This window comes from Alexandromys fortis, unplaced genomic scaffold (genome assembly GCF_014885135.2).
Source record: "Alexandromys fortis isolate MF-2015 unplaced genomic scaffold, M_Fortis_MF-2015_v1.1 scaffold_3, whole genome shotgun sequence".
Classification (NCBI taxonomy): domain Eukaryota; kingdom Metazoa; phylum Chordata; class Mammalia; order Rodentia; family Cricetidae; genus Alexandromys; species Alexandromys fortis.
Window position 1 is genome coordinate 16,895,327 of NW_026067909.1, and position 24,089 is coordinate 16,919,415.

A 24,089-nucleotide genomic window follows, 5' to 3' on the forward strand; every position below is an offset into this window, starting at 1 on the left:
GCTCCCACCCCTAATATCGATGCCAAGGCTGGTGGTGCTCAGCCAGCTGTGAGTTGGGGTCTCCTCCAGGCATGAACAAAAGGGCCACAACTTGACTGGTGTGGTCGCCCAGCGGGCTGGATATACCCCCACGGTGGCGCGGGAAAAGCACTCGGGCGCCCACTCGGGTCCCAGGAGCAGACTTTTTGTTTATTGGTGCAAATTTTGAGGCACAGTCGTGAGGTGTGAGGGACAAGCCAGACCAGGACAGCAAGACAGAAAGTCTTGAATGGTGGGATTTGGAAATGGTTAGATGCGAGGAACCAGCAGGGGAGGAGCAGTAGCATTTGGCAACTCTTGAACTCCTCCCAAGGTTGCAATCGCGTGGAACAAAAGAGGGCTCTTTGGTCAAATAAGCCAAACATGCCTGGGCATCATCAGGAACGAAGCCCCTTACAGGGGACCCCGGACCAGGGACCCTGCCCCTACACCGGCACGGCCTTATCTCGGAGACGCCCAGGACCCCGGGGTCTCGAGGGTTTCCGGGCGGGATTGGGACGGCGACGACCCCGAGGCGCGCGAGGCAGGGCGCAGCCACGTTCACTCTGCGTGTCTGAGGACTCGTCGATGAAGGCCAGATTCTCACTGGGGTAATCCAGAGCCGAAGCTGTGGGCGGAGAAGGTGTCTCGGCCTTCTTTGAAGGCACAGGGGATCCAGGCCTGCAGGCTGGCTCAGCCGCACCAGGCGGTGCCGGCAGGGAGGAGGGCAGGAGCGGTTGCTCCTTCTCTGGCGGCGGGCCGCTAGGTCCGGCTCGCTGGGTCACTCGTGCTGTCACTGTTCCGGTCCAGCTAGCAGCCTGCGCCGTGAGGCCACCCACCTGCACAGAGAGGAAGCGGTGTCTGCCGATTGCAGCTCCGGGAACTGCCCCTTTACCAGTCACATCCTCCTGGCCCTCGAGCCTCAGACTCACCCTACACTGTCCCTTCCCGCACTGGCACAAAGCGCCGCTTCCTTTCTAGAAAGCCCCAGTTTTGTTTCAACCTTCGCTGCCTCTCTGTAGTCGGCTAGAAAAATGCAGGTTTCAGATAAATCACTAAGTTTAGTGTGAGCATGTCTCAGAACATTTGGGGCATGAGCCGGGCGGTGGTGGCGCACATCTTTAATCCCAGCACTCGGGAGGCAGAGGCAAGCGGATCTTTGTAAGTTCAAGGCCAGCCTGATCTACAAGAGCTAGTTCCAGGGCAGACTCCAAAGCTACTGAGAAACCCTGTCTCGAAAAACTAAAAATAATAATAATAATAATAATAATAATAATAATAATAATAATAATAAATATTTGGGGCATATTCTAAAATCTCATTTGTTCATCTGAAATTCTGAAAACTGGCCTTTCTAGTTTTGTTATTTTTGAAATAGAGTCCCATTCTATAGTCCAGGCAGGTCTGAACTCGAAGTAATCCTCCTGACTCTGCTCTGCTTACCACATCTGGGATTTTCAGACATGTACTGCCTCGCTTCTCTGCGCTTTTATTTACTAACCCTTGCGACCCTATCTATCCATGGAGGCCAGGGTGGTCGAGTCCCTGATAAACCTGAATTGGCCCCATTTTTTCCAGCAGTGCATGCTCTGAGTCTCAGTTTCGGAGGAACTCACATTTTGAAGGGGAGTCTAGATGGTCAGCCTGCCGTTAAGGGTACTATACACAAGTGACATGCATGGCGCATGCGCAGCAGAGAACTGACGCTGCGCTGGAAGGGTACCTCTGCCCGTGTGCGGCGGGACACGGCTCGCAACCAGTTGCCAATAGTGGTGAGCACCGAGGCGAAGTAGGCTAGGCCGAACAAGATCCAGAACCACACCAGAGGTTGGTAGGCTGAGTTCTGTCCGGAGCCAGTGCCTAGAGGTTTCACAGGAAGAGAAAAATAAGTTGATGGGAGGCAAACGTGTGAGCCTCTGATTCACTGCTGGCTTCTGCACCTTGTTGAAAAAAAGGGGATGTGCTAGAGTGTCTAGATGTATGCAAGATAAGTGTGCAGGAGTTGGAATTGTGTATAGTAAGAGCATGCAAGATGGGTGAACTTAATATATGTATGAGCATGCATGGGACTCGGGCATACAAGATGTAAGTGATAGAAGCACCGTGGTGTGGGAGTGTGGGAGCTGGGGCAGAAACCCACAGTAGTAGTGCATAGGCAAAGTGCAGGAATAAAGTAGTTAAGGAAAGTGCTGGGCAAAGTTAGCCTCACCGGGCACATAATCGCCAAAGCCCACGGTGGTAAGTGTCACTATGACAAAGTAGATGGCTTCCAGCTTGCTCCAGCTCTCCATATAGGAGAACACGAAGGTAGGAGTTAGGACAAAGAGCAGGCAGCCAATCAGCAGAAAGAGCACCGCAGACAGTATTCTCACCAGTCCGGGTGGTACGTGCCACTTCTGCAGGGAGGGACGATAGATAGGGCCATGGAGATATTAATTCCATTCTCCCCACCCTACCCTACCTCCATCCTGGCTTACTGAGTTTCTCTGGGATTGCACACTCACATGCCAGGGACCTAGGGAAAGTACCCTACGAGGGACACAGTGCAGCTCACCAAGAAGATTGCTTCGATGTGACCAATGCCCCTGCGCAGAGAGGAGCCCAGCCGGTCCCCGACCCCTGCCAGCAGCATTCCGAACAGCGGGATCCCCACCAGTGCATAGAAGATACAAAAGAGACGCCCGGCTTCTGTCTGTAAAGCTGTATTGCCATAGCCTGAATAGAGCGGGCAGTGCAGGAAATCTAAGTGGTATCTGGTACCCACGGCCTCTCCCTGCACCTTCCCCCATAGGGAAACTCCTTGCCCCTTGCCTCCCTCCACATGCTGCATCTCCTCCCCCACCGATGGTAGTGATGATGGTCCCCGAGAAAAAGAAGGCGCTGCCCAGGTTCCAAGCTGATGAGTGGTTGCTGCTATTGGTCCAACTGGTGTCTGGGTTTGCACCCCCTCCCAAGGCATCAGCCACGAGCTGCAGGACAAGGCGCACAAGGAGGAACCTCAGTCCTTCCCTCCAGTTGGACCAACCCCTAACCCTCCCCCTTCCTTACATAGCTTACTGGCTGTGTATCTCTTGCTTTCCTTCTGCCTCTTTGGTTTTAGGTTTTTGGGGGTTTTTTATTTGTTTAATTTTTTTGCCTTTTTTTTTTTTAAGACAGGGTTTCTCATTGTAGCCTTGGCTGTCCTGACACTCACTCTGTAGACCAGGCTGGCCTCGAACTCACAGAGATCCACCTGCCTCTGCCTCCAGATTAAAGGCATGCGCCGTCACCACCAGGCTGGTCTTAATTTTTGACAATGTCTCTCTCACTCTCTCTACCTAGCTGTCTTTTTGTGCTTGGCTGGTTTGGTTTTTTTGAGACAGCATTTCATTATGTATCCCAAGCTGCCCTGAAATGTGTTGTGTAGTCCAGACTAGAACTATTGATCCCTCCTGCCTCAGACTTCCAAGCGCTAGAATTACAAGCATAAACCCACCATAACTAACTTTGAATGACACATTCCTAACTTTAGAGTCAGGAACACAGATACCGGGAGCAGATGCCAGTGTCCCAATTTTGGCAACCTTTGGCAAGTTAACTCCTGGTTCCTCAATTTCCTCCTCTATCACATGGGGGGGGGGGTTGTCATAGCACCAATATCATAGACATGGCATGAAGAATCAACCCTGGGCATTTGTTGGGAAATTTCCCACATGGTCATTATATACTGTGAGTTCCTGCTTTCTGAAGACTTCACCACGCCCACTGCTCCTATGGAGAGTGAGTCTGAGTGTCTGGCCTTTAAACAATGTGCTGAAAGGTGAGGCCTTCCCTCCAGAAAAGTACACATATCATCAAATTCTGTGGTCAATATTAAGCTGTTATGTGTGTGATCGTGTGTACACGCCACCTCCTAACACTCGTGCAAACCCAGTATTTCGTATTGAGTGCTCACTGAGCGTGACTGGATGAGTGAAGGCCGGGGCTGTGCTTTCCTTGCCTATCTGCAGACTCCCCTGGGGAGAGTCTAAGTCTGGAAAGAGCTTGCCCTGGGTGCTGGGATGCCAAAGCACCCGAAAGATGACATGAAGAACGGTCCTTCCCCAAACTAAGCAAGGACAGACTCCACAGGGAAGTTTAGAGTCTCTCTCTCTCATCTCCCTGATGACAGTCACCAGTAGCAAGAAGACCTACGAGTTCATGCTCCCTGTGAAGTAACTGCTGCAAACCCTCGAGGCTCCAGTTTGTCCAGAGGAGAGTCTTAGACCTTAGCTCAGCATTTATTTATGTATTTATTTATTCATTTATTATTATGAAAAAAAAGTCTCATAGAGCCTAGGCTAGCCTTAAACTCAGTATATCTTCAAGGATGGCCTTGATCTCTGACCCTCTTGCCTCTACTAAGTTCTGCTGACAGACAGGTGTGAACTACCCTGCCCAGTTTCCACAGTGCTAGAGAAGCAACCCAAGCCTGCAGCATGCTAGACAAGTACCAATTGAGCCACAGCCCCTCCCCCTCTCTCTTATAGGAGGTTTGTTTGCTTTTGTTTTGATTTGTTTTGTTTTGTCTTACTTACTAGCCCAAACTAACCTGGAACTTACAGCAGTCCTCCTGTCTCAGCCTAAGAGCTGAGATTACAGGTGTGAGCTACAAGCATTTTTCCAAACTGGTCTCTACCTTTCCCCAGATTTCTCTCTTGAGATTATCATTTTGCACCCCAAAATACAGCAACCTTCTTCCCAGATTCTCTTAAGTAATTTTATTTTCTGTAATAATGGTCTTTGAATAAAGAGGTGAAATGTCTAGTTAAAAGTGATTTAATTTTTTTAGGTTTATTTTATATTATTGCATGTATATATAGATGTGTATCATGTGCATGCCTGGTGTCCACAGAGGCCAGAAAAGGGTGCCAGCTTTTCTGGATCTAGAATTATAGATGGCTATGAGCCACTGTGTGGGTGCTGGGAACCAAACCCAGGTCCTCTATAAGAACAGCAAGTACTCCAAACTTCTGAGCCATCTCACAAGCCCCAATGATTTAATTTTTATTTTGCAACATTCCCACACATCCCCAAAATCCTTCATCCAGTGTGTTCTAATTTTTGTTCAAATGACCAGGATCTGCTATCTCCAGTTTCTGCTACACACTCGGAACCTGCCAGCTTTCAGTCTGTTGCCATGCCGTAATCTGCTTGGGAGTTGTTTGTCCCCACACTCTAAATTCTGTCCCTCTCACTTGGTACTTTCCAACTGCCAGCTCTCCCCAAAGTCTCTGCATCTCCCTTCTTTCCCAGCACACAACCCAAGACCCAGCCAGTGGGTGCTTAATGAAGGAAGAAAATCTCCCTTCCAAGGCTCCCTAAAGTGATCTGTCTGTCCCTGGATTTGTGCCTTAGATGTAACACAATCCATCTGCTTCACCCCAATATTTGTATCTCTACACCCCCCCCCAGCACACATGGGCATATAATTGCTACAGGACTCACTCATTCTGTGAGAGGCTCTTGGTGTGGAAGAGACGCAAAACAGCAGTCACCCAGCCTTCTAGACTCCCTGTCTCTCTCTTTTTTCTTTCTCATCCCAGAATAAAGCAATTCCATTGTGAAGATAAATAGGTCAGACTCCCTCCCTCCCTCTGCCCTGTGGTCTGGCCAGGCGCACTTTCCACCCAGGCATTTCTGAGCAAAGCTTGTCCTGATTTCTGGAAGAGGGAGAGACCATCGCTCTACCCAAATCTTTGCCCTGGATCCTGCCACCTTAGGAATCAGTTGGAACTCTGAGGCTTCCATGCAGACCCTCCCCAAGGAACAGTCGGGGAATGAGGGATATTGCCAAGTGAGATATAATTAACTTATTAAGGTTAAATTGGAGCTTTCCAGACTGACCTGGAAGTCAAAGGGATCAACACAGGAGCGCATTACCTGGCCCCATGGAGGCTGAAGCCCAGAGCTTTCCTTAGTGGCTGGATGGAAACTGATCAAAAATAGCAGCATGGGAAAGCCTGACATCCCACCCTCCCCACGTGCTTGGGTGGGGAAGAAGGGCTCCTGAACTGGCACCCACAGTGGTAGGAACAGAAGCCCCTCTAAAATCATCTCTACTGTGTATGTGCAAACTTGGAGAAACAGGGGAAGGTGTTCACCATATTCTTGGGTTTCTCTAAAACATCTGAACTTAAAAAATGCATAGGAACTGGTGTGGGAGGAGCAGCCAACATTAGCAAGAAAAACTCTTCAGGGAGCCAGCTGTGGTTATTCCGGCTTGTAATCCCTGCCCTCTGGAGGCTGAGGCACGTCAAGACAGTTCAGAGTTCAAGGTCAGTTTTTGTAACTCAGTGAGTGCCGGGCCAGTCAGGGCTACAGAGCAAGCTCCTGTCTCAAAAGATCATTACCAGGGATATATTTAAATTAGGCTGTTGAGCTGAAAGTCACATGTGACTGAATATCTAGGATTTGGTCTGGTGACCTAATGATGTTAGACCTGCACAAAGGTAACGTCCCATTGCTCCAGCCACTCATTCATTTCATTCATTCATTTGCTCATTTCCCTTCCTTCTGTCACCATCACACAGGGAAGGAAACATTCCAAGAGCGTAGCCTTGTGCCAGCAAAGACAGGCAGCAACAACATGGCCAGCATACTGAAAACAAACACCTGGATCCCAGGTCCTGCCCAGCACCCCCAGGTGCACCCAGTCCTCCTATGTCTGGAAGCAGCACCCTGAGCAGGACCCCACTCTGCCAACCCACCTGGATGAATTTCCTCAGGTTCTCCTGGTTCACACATGGATGGTCCTTGAGAAACTTGTCCCGGCCATCCTCCAGCTCCTTCTGAACCTGCTGCTCATGAGGCCGCTCCAGAGCCTGGAACACTAGAGCCCCGGATACCAAGTAAAGCAGCACCACTGCCAACAGGGCCAGAAGTGTGGTGCTTCGCATGGCCCTTCCAGAGGCAGGTCCAGCTCCGCTTCCTGCCTGGGGAGGAGGAGCAGGGAGCTCCTGGGGAGCAGTAGTCACTGCAGGCCAAACCAAGGATTTTGGGGTTAAGAAGAGATTTGGCACCCGCATATTTCTGTTCTATCTTAGACTCCTCAAGGTTTTGGAGCTCCTAGCTTTATTGTCTGTCCATGGATGTAACTCCTCCCCACCCCCACAGCATCCTCTGGCTAGACACCTAATTCCAGGTACCTAAGCCCCAACCTCCAGCCTCCCTCTTCCCCCCACCCCCGCCTAACCATGAGGAGAGTGGGAGGAAGGCGGAGACAATAAGCAGCCTCAGAAGAGACAGGGTATGTGAGAAATGTTGGGAGTTGTGAGGCACAGGGAGCTCCGCCTTGGAGAAGACCAAGGGAAGACCAGGGCGTTCCAAGGCAAAGCAGGAGGAGAGGCTGGAGCCCACGAATAGGAGACAGGAATAGCAGGTCCATACTTGGCTCTCCCAGTGCGGCTGTGGCAGCCTCCTCAGATGCATCTGTCCCTTCCTGCCTTTCCCGAGTCCAGGCTAGCAGGGATCAGCAGGGTCCCCACCCGTCCGCGGGCCTTTCGAGGAACCCAGAGGCAGATCTGGTTTCAGGGTAGATGCAAGGCCCAGAGCCAAGGAAAGCAAGGGTGGGCACCAGGTTCCCGGAAGAAGCGGAAGAAGCGAGGCACAGGGTAGAAAAGGCAGTATAGATACAGCAGCCCACGGGACAGCTGTCACCTAGGGGGCAGTGGGAGATGGCAGGCGCGCACGCACACATATATACACTGTCCGCCACACGTGTCACAAAAATCCACGATTCCACACTCCACCCCTCGTCTCTAGCCGCAAACTGCCGGAGCTGCAGGCATAGCACTGCACCATACTCCAGCAGACCCCGGCACAACTGACCACCATGGGCGTGTCCGCCGTGTCGAACCACCCTAAATATCCGCGTGCGCTAACACACACACACACACACACACACACACACACACACACACACACACACACACCAGATCCGCGTGATACCACACGCCAGCCACTTGCTCCCACCACCTCCCCCGCGTCCTTACGCCGACGCCTCCGAGCGTGACCCGCGACGGGACGCACGGTCACACCACTCGAAGAGTGCATCCGCGCGCGGGAGGTGGGTGTCCCGCCCTGCCAGTCGCCTCCCAGGTCCCGGCCCGATATTCAGCCCACGTTCCCGCGCCTGCTCCGCACTTACTGTCTGCACCCTCCGCGGCTGCGGCTTTGGCTGCGACCAAGTCTCCCGCGCCGACTCACACGGATGGATACGGGCTGGGCCACGGAGGTGGCGGCACCAGGGGGACCGAGCGCTCGGCCTTCAGGCTGGGACCCTCCCCCCTTTCCCACTGTCAAAAGCCCCCTCCGTGGGCACTTAACCCCACCACAGCTACGTCTCCCTGCCGTGCCGCACCCTCGCCACCGGCTCTCACTGCCACCCGCCTTGCACCCAGCCCTTTACCTGCACCCTCTGGGCTGCCCAATCCTGGCTTGTCCTGGCCAGTGAGTGGCAGAAGAACCGAAGGGGGGTCGACGTGGAGAACAATCTTCCAGACTGGGATCGGAACCCCAGCGCTGCCCTAACCTGCACATCGGTTGGTCCAGGACTCAGAACAGCCGCCACACTCATCTCCTGGAATCTTCTATTACTAGACTGGGAAGAGCCCTCTTTCCTCCGCCCTTGGGGAATAGTCTGGTCCTTGGGCTCAGCACTTAGGAGACAGAGGCCCTCAGGGGAGAAAGTGGTATGTGGGGATAGAGGGCGGGGAGATCTTTCTAAGGCCACCTGGATTTAACCAGCTGTATGGGTTGGGTCCTGGTTCTGGGAAGTCATTGATGGAGCACCTCCTGCTCTGGCTGCACCCCCGCTCTGATACTCCAGGCCCCGGCGGGGGGGGGGGGGCAGCTGCTGCTTGCCAATCTCAGCAGGCAGAGTAGAGCGCTAGCCTTTTCTGAACAGCTAAGCCTGGGTCCCATCCTATCTCTGTCCTTCCCTGTTTATGTTCATGTTCATTTCTTTACTCATCTTCACAAAGCCCCTCCTGCAGCATTCCGAGATCCTATGGTTCAGCACTTTTTGTTGTTATTTTGCTTTTTGGAGTCGGGGTTCCTCTGTGTCCTGGAACTTGCTTTGTAGACTAGGGTGGCCTCAAACTCAGAGATCCACCTGTCTCAGCCTTCTAAGTGCTTCTAAGATTCAAGGTGTGCACCACCATGCCAGGTTTAGTGGTGATGGTCAGTGCTTTTAAACCTAGAGTTTAAAGTGACCACCCAGATGGCAGGGGGCCAGGGCGGGTTACTAAACTCTCTAGAGTCTTCCTGCTCCCACTTAGAGTAAGATAATTTTCTCTGGGTGCTGATTGAGGAGCATTTAAGAGGTCAGTGTTTCTAATACTCAAAGGCTGGCACACACAATTAAGTGCCCTATAAATGTTAGCAATTTTGCTTCCAACCAAAGTGATTGTCCAGCTTACTGCTGAAGTCCTGAGCCTCTGCTGGTTCTCTCTGGAGACCTTGCAGACCTGGCTCCAGGATGCTCCTAAAGAAAGGGCTTCAAGGCAAACTCACTGCTAGCCTGAGATCCCAGAAGAGCTGGAATCACCAGGTTTATGGGCAGGTGCCACAGGCTCTGATAAGCAACCTTGGGCCACAGGGCAGATCTGCCAAGATGTCCTGCCAGGAGCACAGGGCACTGACTAAACTGTTGGGGACGTAGGAGAGCACCAGGGGATGACTGCAAGTGACCAGGTAATCAGCAGAACCCACAGCCAGGTAAGGAGATTAAGTGAGGAGATGAAGGCTGTTGTGTGATGTTTTACTCTTTGAGGGGCCCGCCACCCAGCTCCCAAATAAATCGCACATGGAAGCTTATTCCTAGTTATGAATGCACAGCCTTAGCTTGACTTGTTTCTCATCAGCTTTTCTTTTGTTTCTTTTATTTATCCATCCCCCCCCCCCTCTCGGTTTGCTGAGACAGAGTTTTTCTGTGTGTAGCTTTGGAGCCCATCCTAGCATTCACTCTGTAGACCAGACAGACCTTGAACTCACAGAGATCCACCTGCCTCTGCTTCCCGAGTGCTGGGATTAAAGGCGTGTGACTTTGTTTCCGCTGCATTTGTTTTAACTGTGTGAAGCTGTGATTCTCTGCCTGTCAAAAACTTCTGATGATCCTAATAAAGAGCTGAATGGCCAATAGTGGTGACAGAAACTAGGCCTCAGGCCAGTGAGATTGCTCAGTGTTGCATAAGGCTGCATACCACCAAGCCTGAAATTTCCAGTTTGATTCCTGGTACCTCATGGGTTTCCTTAACTCCATACCTATATGTGTGTCGATGTATGCACATCCCCCCCAACAATTAAAATAAATGAATATTAAAGGAACTAGGCCTTCACAAAACTTAATCCATTAGAAAACAAGATGCCCAACAGACTGTAGAAACTGTGTGGTTAAGAGCACTTACTGCTGCTCCTCCCAAAGCCCTAAATTCAGTTTCCAGCATAGAAACAGCCTCTAACTAGCTCCAGGGGATCTGATACCCTCTTCTGGCTTCCTTGTGCACCACATTCAGGTACAGATACACCTATACATAAATAAAAATAAATCTTAGGGGGGAAAAAGATGCCAAACAGGCTAGGCAGACATGATGGTACATGCCTGTAACACCAGTAGTTGCAGGTAAAGGTAGGAATGTCAGGAGTTCGTCGTTCTTCAGCTACATTACAAGGTCTCTGTCTCAAAAAGCCGAAACTGGGCCAGTGAGATGTCTCAACAGGTAAAGGTCCTTGCCACCACGCCTGATGACATAAATTTTGTCCCCTGATCCATATGGTGAAAGGAGTGAACCAACTAGTAAGTTGTCATCTGACCTCCACATATGTGCTGTGACAAGGGCTTGTCCACACATACAGACATACAAATACATGTCATTTTACAAAACAAATTAGCAGGGCATGATGGCGCACTCCTTTAATCCTAACACTAGGGAGGCAGAGGTAGGTGGATCTCTGTGAGTTCCAGGCCAGCCTGGTCTACAGACCAAGTTCCAGGACAGACGGGTAGGACTGTTAAACAGAGGTATATGTGTGTTTTTTCTCAAAAAACAAAACAAAACAAAGTTATCAGGCTAGTGAGCTGACTTAGTGAGTGAAGGCACTTGCTGCCAAGCCTTACAACCTGAGCTTGCTCTCCAGGTCCCACACTGTAGGAGAGAATTACCTCTATAGGAACCCACACACATACACAATAAATAAAATGCATTTTTTTTTCAGTTTCTCTGTGTAACAGTCCAGGAACTCACTCTGTAGATCAGGCTGACCTTGAACTCACAGAGATCCATCTGCTTCAGCCTCCTGAATGCTGGGATTAAAGGTGTGTGCCACTACTGCTCTGTTGTAATAAAAAAAATTGGGGGGGGGTTGGTTTTTCGAGGCAGGGTTTCTCTGTGTAACAGTCCTAGATGTCCTGGAACTAGCTCTCATAGACCAGGCTGCCAGGCTGGCCTCGAACTCACAGAGATCCACCTGCCTCTGCCTCCCGAGTGCTGGGATTAAAGGTGTGTGCCACCACCACCTGGCAATAAAATCTTTTTTTTAAAGGATGCCTAAAAGTCACCAATTACAGTACTGTGTGGTTTGGGAGAGCAGTTATGGCTCTCTGCACAGCCAAAGGAAAGTTTCATGGAGATTCGATTCCCTGCCCCCACCTAGGAGATTCAACCCATGGCCTTGGACATTCTTGGAAAGCACTCTACAACTGAGCCTCATTTCCAGCCTGTGGAGGCGATTTTTCAATCAGGAAGGCTTACTGAAGCCCAAGAATTTCAGGCCAGGCTGGGCAACACAGAGGAGGCTACTCTGAACCAGGAAAGCTTTGACAGCAGACGCCCAGTGCAGTCCCTCTGCTGCTTCAAGCCTGCTAGCCCTGATGAAGGTGGGTGCTACCTGCTCAGCTTAGCAACCCATGTCAAGGACCAGGGTTTGATCAGCCTGATGCTAAACAGGCCAAGGCAGGAAGGAACAGAACTCAGACAGATGACAGATGAAGGGACAGGGCACAGACTCTGTTTATTGAGTGGTAGGCACAGGAGAGGTAGCTGGCTCCAGTGTGGAAGCAGAGGTGGCAGGTCATGCCAGGGCACTGTGGGCATCCGGCAGCCTGGAGGCCTTGTCCCTATCTTAGGGGGATGGCACAAGCTCACTACAATAGGAGCAGCAAGGAGCTGGCCAGAGGAGAGAAGCAGCCACAGTCCCCTGGCATCCTGGGCAAGAAGCGGCAGATGCACTTGGCACAGGGGCCAGGGATAAGGGAAGCTGGGACCTGGGTGCTCTAAGGGGAGTAGAAGGAGATCATGTCTGTGGTGTGGAATAGAGGCTGTGGTGGTGGCTGCCAGGTCCTGGCACCTGGGAGAAGAGCAGAGGAGTGGTCCTTGTCTGGCTGGCCCCGCCCCAGCCTGGCTCGCGCCCGATGGCACCATACCAGCTGCCAGAGCCCAGGCTGCCGGACATGCTGCAGGCAGAAAAGCAAGGTAAGTACCAGGAGTCCCAGGTAGTGCCCAGGTTCACATAGGATGGGGGAGCAGAGAGGCTGAAAACAGCCCTAGGTCAGAGGGCAAACTGCTTCTTGGGGCAGTAGCAGGTGTACAAAGTAGCACTGGGAACCCGGGGAGGCTCCGCTCAGAACAAGTGGAGGAAACAAAAGCCCAGTTCGTGGTCCCCATTGCCTCGTGGAGCCAGGCAGGACCCCAAGACCCCTCAAGCAGGGTTGAGGCTCCTACCTGGTGCTCTCACTCCGGCTGTGCTCCCAGGAGCAGCCCTCATCCTCACAGTGCCCAGCCCGGTCAAAGAAGTAGGAACGGGAGCCAAAAACCTGCCCGTTGAGGATTCGACTGGTGCTCTGTAGGTGTGTGGGGAAAGTTGCAACTATGGAGATATATATTTATATATATATATATATATATAGGCCCCATAACTATCCCAGGACCCCAGGCTAGAATTCCCAGGGTCCAGCCCTCTCCACTAAACCTAGAGGTGGTTGAGGGGAGCCCTACCAGGTCCTGCGGGGGCCGGTGTACCCGGAAGAAGCCCACCAGCAGTGTGGTGGGCAGCAGTTCCCACACGAACAGGATGAGGCCAAACACCAGGTAGCCTTTGTTCCCTAGGTCATTCACCAGGTCTGCCTGGGGAAGAGCAGAGGCTGAAATAGTCTGCCACCACACAGACCATGTTGGGAGGATCCCCGCCATAGGAGGCTAGATACTATAGAAGGCACAAATTTGACCAATGCCTACCTGGTCAGATACGTTGTACCAGTCGTAATCGAAGGCATCTAGCCGGCTCCGAGGGGCCAAGGCCAGAGCTGCCAGGTTGTAACAGGCCCGGCTGGCATACAGCAGAACCATGGCACCCCCTATGGCAGCTGCCTGGCACACACTGGTCCCCTAGTAGAGACGACAATAGAGGATCTTAAGGTAGAGGAGGCTTCTATCTTCCTTTACATCCTAAAGACTTCTGTCCAAGGATCCCCCGATACTACATCGGGGTTGGTGGCCCTACCTTAGCCTCTAAGTAGATGCTAGTGGAAGGGGCTCGCCGGGCGACGAGGCAGAGGCAGGCAGCAAGCGAGAGGGCACAGATGACGAAGAGGGAGTCGCTCACCAGGACACGGACCAGCAGAAGGACCCAGGGCTGTGCCCGGTGCTGGCGGGACAGCACTGCACACAATACATTCACCAGCAGAAAGAGCAGCGAAGCGCCCACGAAGGCCCCTCGGACAGCCAGCCTGCAGCCCACAGCAGAGTCAGCGCCAGACCATGGGTCTCCCTGACCCACACCAACCACCCCGACTCCTCAGCAGATCCCAGGCTCAGCCAGAACTCAGATGGTCCAATCTAAACTCTGAGGAAACTCAAAGGGGTGAGGCTATGAAAGCTATGGCATCGTAGGGAGAGCACCAAAATCTGGGGGGGGTGGGGGGTGGATTTCAACATCTGGAACTAAGCCCTGACCTTGAACACGTCGTTTTAACTAACTGGGCCTCAGTTTCTTCATCTTGCAAATGAAAGAATAATATCTCAGGTGAGATGTGAAAAGATGCTTGTGAAATATCTTTATAAACTGGAAGTCACTGTGCAAAGGACAGGGGCAGTGCAGACAAGGTCACTAGAAACGAAGCACTACTTTATATATATATTCCATGAACTGGAGCATCTATCCTTCTCCACCGTGGATGACGCTGGTGCTTTCTCCCCGACACTGTCACAGCTGTCTGCACCAGGTGCTTTAGTTTTTCCAAGCTCTAACACAAATGTTCTTGGGGTTCTTCTTGTCTCAACCCTGCTGGGTGGGCTCCTTCCTGTCCCTGACCCATTAACATCTCCAGTACTTACAAGCCTCGGCTCATCTCTGGCCGACGCTTCGCCTTGGCCTTGAACACCACCTGGGAGCAGAGATCCCCATCACTCCTTTGGACCCTTGGGCTTGCCCTCCTACTCCCACCACACCAGTTCCCGTGGTTACCTGGGCAAAGTAGAGGTTCATAAGCGTCAGTGTGAAGAACTGCAGGCAGACAGGGCAGCAATAGAGAAGCCAAAAAGGCAAGGGCCCCAGGCGGTTGGCCCTGGGAGTATCTCGGAAGTAGAAGGAGAAGAGTGTGGTGCGCAAGGCTGCCCAGAGCAGACAGAGTGCCAGGAACACCGTCTGATAGCTGAGGCGCTTGTGCCCATACAGAAGCACCAGCCAGAGCTGGGCATAGACAGAGAAGAAGAGCAGAGCGTATAGGGCAGTGTAGGCAGCGGTCAGCCCAAGGGTCACTGTAGGCGGCAGTGCAGGTACCAGCCCGGCTGCAGGCACCAGGCCAGACAGGTTGCTCTCCATGTCAAGGAGGGAGGCCTGAAATCAGGAGACAGAGATGGAGGGCTGGCCAGAAGCCAGGGAAATAAATACGGAGGGGTGGGAACTGCAGGAGGCGGTGAGAGCTGGGGACTCTGGAGGAAAGAAGTTGGGGTTGCCAGGCCTTTCCTCAACAGAGACGTGGGGGATGGGCCCTGGACTCCTCACTCTGGAGTGTGTAAGGGTACTCTTTCCTACCCAAGGCAAATGGAGTGGGGGTTGGGGCTGTCCCTCCCTGGGTCAGCCCCGGAGCCAAGATGGGAGGATGCAGTGGTACAGAAAGTCCCTGGCCTTGGTCGCTCGTGTCCGGCTGGCAGGAGGGGGAGAGCCGGCCGATGCCCCTCAGTTTAGGACAGCGGCCGCTGCGGGGGCGCCCAACGCCCCGCTCTCCCCCTCCCCACGCTTGGTGGCTCTTTCCCCTCCAATAATCCGGATTGGGGGGCTTCTTCCTCTGTCCTCAAGATTCCAGGCGTTGTTCCCCCACCGCGTCCACCCTTAGCCCCGGTGAATAAGAGGAAGTCGATGTCAGGTCCTCAGGCCGCTGCTGGGGAAGCGGGATCCGGTCGCCGGGACGCGGGGCTCCAGCTCCCCGGCTCCCGCTGCTCCGCCCCACTCCTGCGCCTGCGCGGGCCTCCGTCCGCCACGCAAATTGCGCAGCGGCCGATGGGAACTCTGAGACCGTGCACCGCGCCCGGCGTGAAGCTCTTTAAGAATCGGCGCAAGGTGCGCTGCTGACGGGCGTCCGGGGTTACGGATGGCGGCGGGAGGCCGAGAGGCGGGAGACTGGGCCGCACACAGCAAGCACCCGAGTTACCCGTGCCCTGAATCGTTAGCTCTTAATGTTTGGGGGACCACTAATCCCCACGGCTAGATCCCCAAGCCCACATCGGGATCGGCGTGCCTTTATGGGGGCGGCAACGACTTCCCCACACAGGGTCGCTGAAGGAAACTTCCGCCCACAACCAAGATGGCACCCGGCCCCGCCCCCTAGTTTCTGCCCCCCCCCTCCCCCCCCGGCCCAGCGCTCCGGCCTGCGGCCGCTTGCGCATCACACACTATTCCTGATAGCCAAGCCCCTGGGAACCCCACGACTCGCCCTCGTGGGTGCACCTGTCCCTTTTCCCGCACCCAGGCGGCCATCCTGCTTGGAAGGAGCTCCCGAGATGGTGCGGTGGGTTGTTCCCGAGTCGGGCAGCGCGAGGCCTCCACGAGCTGGAGGAGGAAGGAGCCGGCTTCCCCATCCTGGTCACTCGGTCCAGGGAGAGCAATAACCATCGCAACGATCATTGCACCCGACGGCCAAGCTTCAGTGAACGGTTCTACAAGTGCTTTCACCCATAGTGATCACTGAGCTGTTTACAGAGTTTTCACCAGCTCCCCGGGGGGTGTCATTAGCCCCATTTTACAGGAGGGAATTCGGGCCCAGAAGGTCTGGAGGATTTATCAGCCGAAGCAGGCCTCCAGAATCTAAATGGGAACCCCAAAACAGCCTTTGCTGGCTCCAGCACACGCTCTAGGCGCGGGGAAGTCCGATCCCGGAATCCGGAGCCTGGGGTGCGACGCGGGAGGAAGACGGTGGAGACCAGCAGGTCGACCGACGGCAGGGGTGGGACCTGGCTTGGGGTGGCCCCGCCTCCAGGCCGACCCGGGATTTACTTCGAGAATTGATTGGGTCAGATCTGTGACAGTTCCCGTCGCCGAGGAAACTAGGATCGGGCGCCCTTAGAACTAGAGGGAGGAGGCAGGCCCGGGTCTGGGGCCTCGAGATCGGGCTTGGGGTGAGACCTATTCGTGGTCATAACGGGCAAGCGGGACGCACCAGGACCGGGACAGAGCTCTCAAGAGAGATTTAGTATCCCGGGGACAGCCTGTGTTCTCTACCAGGCTAGACCCAGCAGACAGATGAGGGCTTGGGAAGACTGGTGGCCTGAGGTGGGGCGGGGAGGTTTGCTCCGGTGGGAGAGGAAGACAGGGGCACCTCTGCCCTGCTGTTTGCTTAGCTGTGCCCTGAGTACTTATCTTGTCTCTACAGCCCAGAGTATGTTCCAGATCCCAGAGTTTGAGCCGAGTGAGCAGGAAGACTCCAGTACTGCAAATAGGGGCCTGGGCCCTAGCCTCACTGGGGACCAGCCAGGTCCCTGCCTGGCCCCAGATCTCCTGGGGAGCATCGGACACCAACGAGGACAGGCAGTCAACAGCAGTCATCATGGAGGTAGGTTCCCCACCACCATCATCATCTCTCCTTGCCCCTTTTGCATCCCTGTTGCAGCCATAGTTCCTGAAGACTCTGGGGGAAGCTCTGAGCCTCAAATTGCCTCCTCTACAAACCAACTATCTTTACCTTAGTAAGACCACTCGATTAATTCACAGAAATGTATGGCATGCCCTTAATGATCAAACTGATTCACTGAAAGCTCAAGACAGACTCCCTTATTATGGCCTCAGGATAGACATGAGCGGGAGATAAGCAGATTCCCCCAAGAGCAAGTGACTTTCCTAAGGTCACCCTAGGAGGTAGTGCTGGAAGACTCCTCAGATCCTGGGTTATAGCCTTCCAGTGGCCAGTAGAGCAGCCCTGGCTGTCCTGGAACTTGCTCAGCAGACCAGGCTGGCCTTGAATTTGGAGATCCACCAGCCTCTGTCTCCTGGGTGCTGGGATCACGTGCCTGGCATTTTTAAAATTATATGTGTGCCAGTGTGTGCAAGTGCAGGTGCCTTGGATCCCCTAGAGCTGTTGTAGGTGGTTGTGAGCTGCCTCCATGTGGTTGCTGGGAACTGAACTCACATCCTCCCCAAGAGCAGCAAATGCTCAGCCACTGAGCCATCTCTCCAGCCCACCTCACTTCTTTTAACCTTCAAGGTTTTTGTTGTTGTTGTTGTTGGGTTATTTTTTGTTTGTTTGTTTTTCAAGACAGGGTTTCTCTGTAGCTTTGGAGCCTGTCCTGGAACTAGCTCCAGGCTGGTCTTGAACTCACAGAGATCCGCCTGCCTCTGCCTGGGATTAAAGGCATGCGCCACCACCACCCAGCTCCTTGCTTGCTCTTTTTCTGCTCCGATCTCCTATTCTCTGCCCTCACCTGGTTGTCCCTTCTCACGCCTGAGGCGCACTAACTCCTGTCCATCCACGTGCTAGAGTGGTGGGACAGACCGCCAGCAGAGGATCTAGAAGAAAACTACACAGTGCTCAGGAGACGTGTGTGTGTAAATAGAGAGCAGAATCCCAGGGCTATGTAGTGACTGGGGAGTGACTTACCGAGGTAGTCGGGGGGCCTAGGAGAGAGCAGCCCTGTAGGGAAAGCCTGTGCAGACAAAGAGAAAAAGACTTAGCAGGCCCCAGTACAAGAATTGCTTCTGGGTAGCAGGGCCTCAAGTGGGAAGAGGTGAAGAAGGGTGTAGAGCCCTGTCCAATTCAGTCTGTACAGATCTTTGAAGACCATTGTAAGAAAACCTTTGACTGGAATCCTGGGAAGATTTTTTCCTTTTTACTGTGCTGTGGATGGAGCCCAGGGCCTTTGCATATGCTGAGCAAGTGCTCGTCTCCTGAGCCACATCCCAGGCCTAGGTCTGTCATGAAGACAGTGATAGCCTGGGAGTTGGGGGAAGGAAAGAGGTGTCACGGAGGACACCCAGCACCCTTGAAAGTTGGAAGAAAGAGAGATGGGGGAAGGTCAGCGATCAGGTAGGAACTTTTAGAAATGAAGGTGGGATTCCAGGAGGCTGCTGGTGGGAGCAACAGGGAGTTAATCTCAGCAGCTTTTGTAACAGCCAGCCAGGAATGGGTACTAGATGGTGTACACAAGGAGTAAATAGTGCTAGTGGGGTGAGCTGGCCCAGTCGGAAGAAGAGGAGCTGCCTTGGGTTTTACACCTCCACCCAAGGGATGATGCATCAACAGGTGGGAAGTGGCAGTTGGCTGACATCCTAGGACAGAGTCATTTGATAAGTGACAGGTCTAGGTTATGCCATTGGAATGAGGGACTGGGACACTGTCATGGGAGGAGGGGCAAGGAACAGGGAGGACCACTCAGGTTCAGTAAACTCAGAGTAGGGGAAGGGGCTGGCAGAGCAGTTTGTGTCCTGTCAAGCTTGAGGCATGGAGTTAGGCAGTGACAAGCTCTGCAACCTGATCTAGGGGGGCAGCGAAAGCATGGTCTGCAGTATGACAAGGAGTAGAGAGATGCACCCCAGCTCGGCTCCTTGAAGGAGAGCTGCCGGGCAAACAGCCATGGGGCAGGCAGCAGAATGTCCCCTTTGCTTCCCTGCCCTCCCATGCTAGGCAGGGACTAAACCAGGGAAACACTCCCTGAGCCAATGCATATGTGTGTGTGTGGGGTGTCTCATAAATGTTTTAGTTTTTAGTTGTCTCAAAATCAATTACAGAACTGGGTGCAGTAGTATATGCCTGCAAACTCAGCACCCAGCACGGATGAGTTTGAGGTCAACCTGGGCTCCTTAGTGAGACCCTATTCCAGCAAAACAGAGCAGCACAAATGATTGTCCTTAAAGAGATTTACAAGTGTCAGACCTGTCAGAGCCGTGGAGCTTCTGACCATCTATCTCTGCAGTCAGCTCACCCTGCCTCTCCTGCCAGCTCCCTGCACCATGGGCTGTGAGCATCCCTAGGACAGACTGCACAGTAGGAAGGGGAGAAGCAGCCAAGACCAGCCTCTGGGCAAGACTGCAACATCGGGGCCCTTTAGGAGCTGATTACAAGGTTAACTGCTGCTGCCTGAATTTCCCAAGCTGTAAAATGGGACTAGAACTGTTCCTACTTCACAGGGCTGCAGTAAGCGCATTTGAGTTCATGTTAACAGTGCTCAGAAACTGCCTAGCATGGAGGAGGTGCTGTGGAGGTCCTAGGCCTGCCATAATTGTGGTTATTATTGTTCGTGTGAATTAGCTCAGGCTCTGCAGACCTGGGTTTCCATCAGTAGTCAAGGCCCTTGAACATCCAGTGCTCTTGGATGGCAAACAGGTTAGACTCAGGATAGAAATGACTTGAAGGCATTCCTTCCATATAGCCATTCAAGGTTTAAGGTAGATGTAGACTTAGTTGGGTTTGGGGGCAGGGATTGGGAAACCACAGACATGGGCTAAATCCCTGTGGTTTTGCACTGCCCCTTAGCTAGGAATGTTTTTGTGGTTGTGTTTTGGGGTCAGGACCCAGGGCCTTCAGCTTACTAAGCAAACACCATCACTGAACCACATATCCCTAGCCTTTGTTATATTTGTTGAGACAAAAATCTCACTGTTACCCAGGATGGCCTCAAACTCCTGGGCTTAAGCAGCCCTCCTGCCTCAGACAGCCAACTAGCAAGCAGCTGGGACTGCAGGTTGCACCACCTGTAGGAACAGTTTATTTTGTCTTTTCAATGCAGGACTTTTGTGAGTAGCCCTTGCTGGCTTTGAACTCTGGTTTCTGCCTCCCAAGGGCTTGGATTAAAGGCCTGTGCTACCATGTCTAGCTGGGCACAGTTTTATCTATTGAAATGGTTGGTTGACAAATTCCACAGAGCAAATTATTATTATTTTTTTCTGAAATGAGGCTTCTTTGTACAGCTCTGGTTGTCCTGAAACTCACTTTGTAAACCAGGCTGTCCTTGAACTCACAGAGAGCTGCCTGTCTCTGCCTCCCACCCGGTTTTTTTCTTTAACAAATATTTTATTGTAACAGGTAAAGATTGTATCAAGTTCATATTTCGGTTTTATCGAGTAAAGCAATGGTTGGCACAGTGGTGTTGTGGGGGACATTTTGTCTAGACTCCAGCTCTGAGCAAGCTGGGCCAGGGCAGGGCCAGGTGAGGCCCCAGGCTGGAACTAAAATGTGTTTCCTCAAGGCTACAGCTCAAGTCTGGGCAGGCCGCTGCTGGCAGGCACCGTGGCCTGGGCTGCCAGAGGGCAGAGTCTCGCCGTGCTGGGAGGGTATAGGACTCCGTTGTTTTTGTTTTTATTACTCTTTTCCCCCAGCTGAGTTTTGTTTAAGGGCCTGCACGGAGGTCAGAAGATAATTTCTGGGAGTTGGTTTGGTTCTTTCCTCTTCTACTTCACAAGTCTCAGGAATTGAACTTAAGTAATCAAGCTTGGTGGCAAGCGCCTTTTCCTGTTTTGTCACCGCCAGGCACGCCCATCAGTTTTAATGGAGTACACTAGGATGCTTCCTGAACTATGAAGTTTCCCACTCAGCCACACCCACTTATCCAGAAACCCCGTGGGTAAGGAGCTTTAAAGGTGCTTAACAACCAGTCTCTTCCCATCCTTCCCCACCCCCAGTCTGTCTGGGGCGGGGGGAGGGGGGGTGGCATAAGTCAGGTGGCCTGAGCAGCCACCCACAGAAGAGCAACCCATCCCTTCCCCTGAGGGATGGAGGCGGGTCTGGGCCACACCCCATCCACCCTCTTTATCCGAGGAGTTCACAGAATCTCCAGGTTCTTTCCAGTAAATGCAAAGATATTTCTAGAAATTCCATTCAGGGGCCTGAGTTGAGAACTCTCAATCCAAGGGAAGCTTCCAGCCCTACCTGCTTGATTGGTTGGCTTTTTGTTTTGTCTTGTGAGGTGCTCTGGATGGAACCCAGGGCCTTGAGCATGCTAAGCAAGGATTTTAACACTGCTCATGAAGGCAGATTCTTTGGCGGAGGGAGCACATGAGCTACAGTGCCCAAGTGCCAGTGCAGGTCAGAGGGCAGCTTGTCACTAAAGGGGAAACCACCTAGGTGCTGAGTAGTCCCACTGAAATACTCTGTAGGTGGCCAGTGGTACTGTTCTGGTGCATTGAAGAGACCCAGGTCAGGCCTTGCTTGATCTCCTACCTCTGGCTGTTACACGCCTGCAGCTGGGATCCTTCGGCCTACAGCTGAGCAGCAGAGTTCTGCCCGATGACTTCTGAGAAGAGAAGGCAAACTTACCAACCCCCAAACCCAGGGGCTATTTTACCTCCTCCCAGGCTTTCCCTGCAGACTGGGTGTGGGCAGCAGGCTGCACCTAGCTGTGGACTCTGCCCCTGGGAGTGGTTCTGGGTCTTCACTGGTCTGGACAGAGGGGGTACAGGTGGCAGAAGTCAGGATGGCACACAGTGCCCAGATCAAAGAAGCAGATCTTCCACCATTTGCCTGCAGCTCACAGGGCACTTCCACACTCCAAAGTGACCTGCACACAGGTGCGTTAGTGCGCAGGGCAGGGTAGGTGAGACTGACTTGAAGTTGAAGGGAGGCTGGGCAAGGCAAGGTTGCACAGCCTGCTGGGCTCTGGATTCCAAACCCAGGGACTCTGGTCCAGGGGCTTAACAGCTTTGCCAACCTGAGAAAACAGACTTCTCTTAACTCCTGAGTAGCTTTTTTTCTCCCGACCCCCACCCATTTGTGAGGAAAAAAGACTACCTGTTCTCACGTAGCTGAGACTGGCCTTGAATTTAACCTGCTCCCACCTCACCAGTGTTGGGATTATAAATGTGAACCTCCACGTTTGGTCTGTAGAACCAGGTGGGGAGGATAGTTTAGCACATAAAAGCTAGTCTAGAAAAACAACACAACGCACCCACAGTTCTGGACATTGTCTCCACAAAAGAGGTACAATAGAGACCCTTGCAAAGCCAGAGCAGGGCTCCTCCCTACTTAGGGGTTGCTATGACACCATGTGATAATTATCCCTTATGTCCCTATTTTGTGAGAGACAGTAGAAAATCTTTGTGTACACCAAAGGCGACCTTCATTACCACTCGACAAGGACTTGTGGTGTTAAGTCGATTTTTCACAAAAGCACTCTGAGCTCCCCTCCACTCTCAAAGGAGAGTCTAGGGCTATTGGAAGGGGAGTGAACAGCAGGTCGAGATTCACACCTCTTCCAACCCGACTCCTGCAGGCGCTGGAGCAATGGAGATCCGGAGTCGCCACAGTTCGTACTCCGCGGGGACCGAGGAGGATGAAGGGATGGAGGAGGAGCTCAGCCCCTTTCGGGGCCGCTCGCGTTCGGCTCCCCCCAACCTCTGGGCCGCGCAGCGGTACGGCCGTGAGCTCCGAAGGATGAGCGATGAGTTTGAGGGTTCCTTCAAGGTGAGCGCCTGCGGAGGCTGCGACGGGACCTATACTGGCCTGCCCCTTCTGATACCTAGAGCATGTCGGGATTTGTAGTTTTAGGTCCACCGGGTTGGCCCTTTCGTATTCCGGGGTATGTCGGGATTTGCAGTTCTAATCCGTCCCCTGTCACTTGTGTCCGGCTGGCCCGATTTGTAGTCCAAGGATTTCCTCCCTCTTTCTTTGTCCAAAGCCTCGCCCCCAGCCCCGGTACTTGTCGGCACTTGTAGTTTTTACAGCCAGACCACTAAGAAAACCAGTATTGTGTGGGATCTGTAGGACAGACTTACTTCAGGCCTAAGATCCTGAATCTCCGAGGTTCGTAGAGCACGAGGCTTGGTAGTATCTGAGCCTCTCCTCAACTTCTGAACTACTTCAACTTCTTGAATTCAGCCCCATCCTCTTAACTCTAGGTCTCTGGCTTTGAGGTTTCATTTAGGGTCCCAGCAGTTTCTGGGCTCCAACCAATCACGACTCCTAAGAGCCTACTCATCTTGTAGTGTCTCTGACTGCCCAGTTCAGAGCAAGCTGGTGGCGGTGGTCTTTATATTCCAACTCAGAATGTGGGGACTTGTTCGGGACGCCAGGGTAAGGCTCGCTCATACAACTCTTTTCCTTCCCTGAAGGGACTTCCTCGCCCAAAGAGCGCTGGGACTGCCACACAGATGCGACAAAGCGCTAGCTGGACGCGTATTATCCAGTCCTGGTGGGATCGAAACTTGGGCAAAGGAGGCTCCACCCCCTCCCAGTGATCTGCTCCACATTCCCGGAACTGTACCAGCTCTCGTCACCCGCCATGTTGGGTGTGGGCGGAAGTCCGAGCCTTGGGGATAAAAAGAGGATCGCTGTGTCCCTTCAACAGGGTGAAGAGCTGGCGAACAGCTCGAGTCGCTTCCGGTGCGTGCAATAGCCACGAAGGGGTGGTTCTCGTTGGAAATTCTGAAGTTTCCGCACCCCCCCACCCCAGCTTCCGGAAGTGGCAACTTTTCCCCTCTCCGGTAACAGGCCGCCCTCAGGCGCCTGCGCTAAATTGCGAGCCGGGGTAAACCGTGACTCGGCTGCAGCCCTATCAAGCAAATGGTCGCAACAAACGTGCTTTATAATAAAGCCCGCGCCTGTGCTGTCGCGTCTGTCTTTCGTTGGGGTTCCA

At 53.0% G+C, this 24,089-nt stretch overlaps 3 protein-coding genes across 11 annotated transcripts; 1 reads left to right on the forward strand and 2 right to left on the reverse strand.

The window, feature by feature from the left end:
* Nucleotides 1–453: 453 nt before the first annotated feature.
* On the reverse strand, nt 454–7,264 carry Kcnk4 (potassium two pore domain channel subfamily K member 4). Its single transcript, XM_050137174.1, has 6 exons — nt 6,747–7,264; nt 2,861–2,987; nt 2,573–2,733; nt 2,228–2,414; nt 1,742–1,878; nt 454–857 (listed from the first exon to the last, which is right to left on the reverse strand). The coding sequence occupies exons 1-6, from the start codon at nt 7,062–7,064 to the stop codon at nt 465–467; spliced, it is 1,323 nt and encodes a 440-aa protein (XP_049993131.1). The 5' UTR covers nt 7,065–7,264; the 3' UTR covers nt 454–464.
* A 4,642-nt stretch (nt 7,265–11,906) lies between these two features.
* Nucleotides 11,907–16,158, reverse strand: Gpr137 (G protein-coupled receptor 137). Of its 7 annotated transcripts, none has more exons than XM_050136937.1 (8): nt 16,000–16,158; nt 14,500–14,871; nt 14,370–14,419; nt 13,537–13,762; nt 13,272–13,421; nt 13,032–13,160; nt 12,759–12,903; nt 11,907–12,490 (listed from the first exon to the last, which is right to left on the reverse strand). In XM_050136937.1, exons 1-8 carry the CDS (start codon nt 16,156–16,158, stop codon nt 11,922–11,924), a joined length of 1,800 nt encoding a protein of 599 aa, XP_049992894.1. In that variant the 3' UTR covers nt 11,907–11,921. The 7 variants fall into 7 exon arrangements, with proteins under 7 accessions (XP_049992894.1, XP_049992895.1, XP_049992896.1 ...); XM_050136938.1 differs by lacking the exon at nt 16,000–16,158 and adding an exon at nt 15,070–15,798; XM_050136940.1 differs by having other exon boundaries at nt 12,188–12,490; nt 12,759–12,877; nt 15,982–16,158.
* A 162-nt stretch (nt 16,159–16,320) lies between these two features.
* Nucleotides 16,321–24,060, forward strand: Bad (BCL2 associated agonist of cell death). 3 transcript variants are annotated; one of them, XM_050136945.1, is made up of 4 exons: nt 16,321–16,460; nt 16,904–17,083; nt 22,728–22,918; nt 23,566–24,060. In XM_050136945.1, the coding sequence occupies exons 1-4, from the start codon at nt 16,343–16,345 to the stop codon at nt 23,689–23,691; spliced, it is 615 nt and encodes a 204-aa protein (XP_049992902.1). In that variant the 5' UTR covers nt 16,321–16,342; the 3' UTR covers nt 23,692–24,060. The 3 variants fall into 3 exon arrangements, with proteins under 3 accessions (XP_049992902.1, XP_049992903.1, XP_049992904.1); XM_050136946.1 differs by lacking the exon at nt 16,321–16,460 and adding an exon at nt 16,504–16,649; XM_050136947.1 differs by lacking the exon at nt 16,321–16,460 and adding an exon at nt 16,656–16,803.
* Nucleotides 24,061–24,089: the final 29 nt, after the last annotated feature.

What these genes read in the sequence shown, in the direction of transcription:
- Kcnk4 (XM_050137174.1), bottom strand. Translation starts at nt 7,064, where the DNA reads ATGCGGGTGCCAAATCTCTTCTTAACCCCAAAATCCTTGGTTTGGCCT. An exon ending in GACCATCATCACTACCATCG is followed by an intron (nt 2,734 to 2,860) that starts GTGGGGGAGGAG and finishes CGCTCTATTCAG; the next exon opens with GCTATGGCAATACAGCTTTA. An exon ending in CCCGCCGCACACGGGCAGAG is followed by an intron (nt 858 to 1,741) that starts GTACCCTTCCAG and finishes CTCTCTGTGCAG; the next exon opens with GTGGGTGGCCTCACGGCGCA.
- Gpr137 (XM_050136937.1), bottom strand. Translation starts at nt 16,158, where the DNA reads ATGATCGTTGCGATGGTTATTGCTCTCCCTGGACCGAGTGACCAGGAT. An exon ending in GCATCTACTTAGAGGCTAAG is followed by an intron (nt 13,422 to 13,536) that starts GTAGGGCCACCA and finishes CGTCTCTACTAG; the next exon opens with GGGACCAGTGTGTGCCAGGC. An exon ending in GGTACAACGTATCTGACCAG is followed by an intron (nt 13,161 to 13,271) that starts GTAGGCATTGGT and finishes GCTCTTCCCCAG; the next exon opens with GCAGACCTGGTGAATGACCT.
- Bad (XM_050136945.1), top strand. Translation starts at nt 16,343, where the DNA reads ATGGGAACCCCAAAACAGCCTTTGCTGGCTCCAGCACACGCTCTAGGC. An exon ending in CAACAGCAGTCATCATGGAG is followed by an intron (nt 17,084 to 22,727) that starts GTAGGTTCCCCA and finishes CGACTCCTGCAG; the next exon opens with GCGCTGGAGCAATGGAGATC. An exon ending in AGTTTGAGGGTTCCTTCAAG is followed by an intron (nt 22,919 to 23,565) that starts GTGAGCGCCTGC and finishes CCTTCCCTGAAG; the next exon opens with GGACTTCCTCGCCCAAAGAG.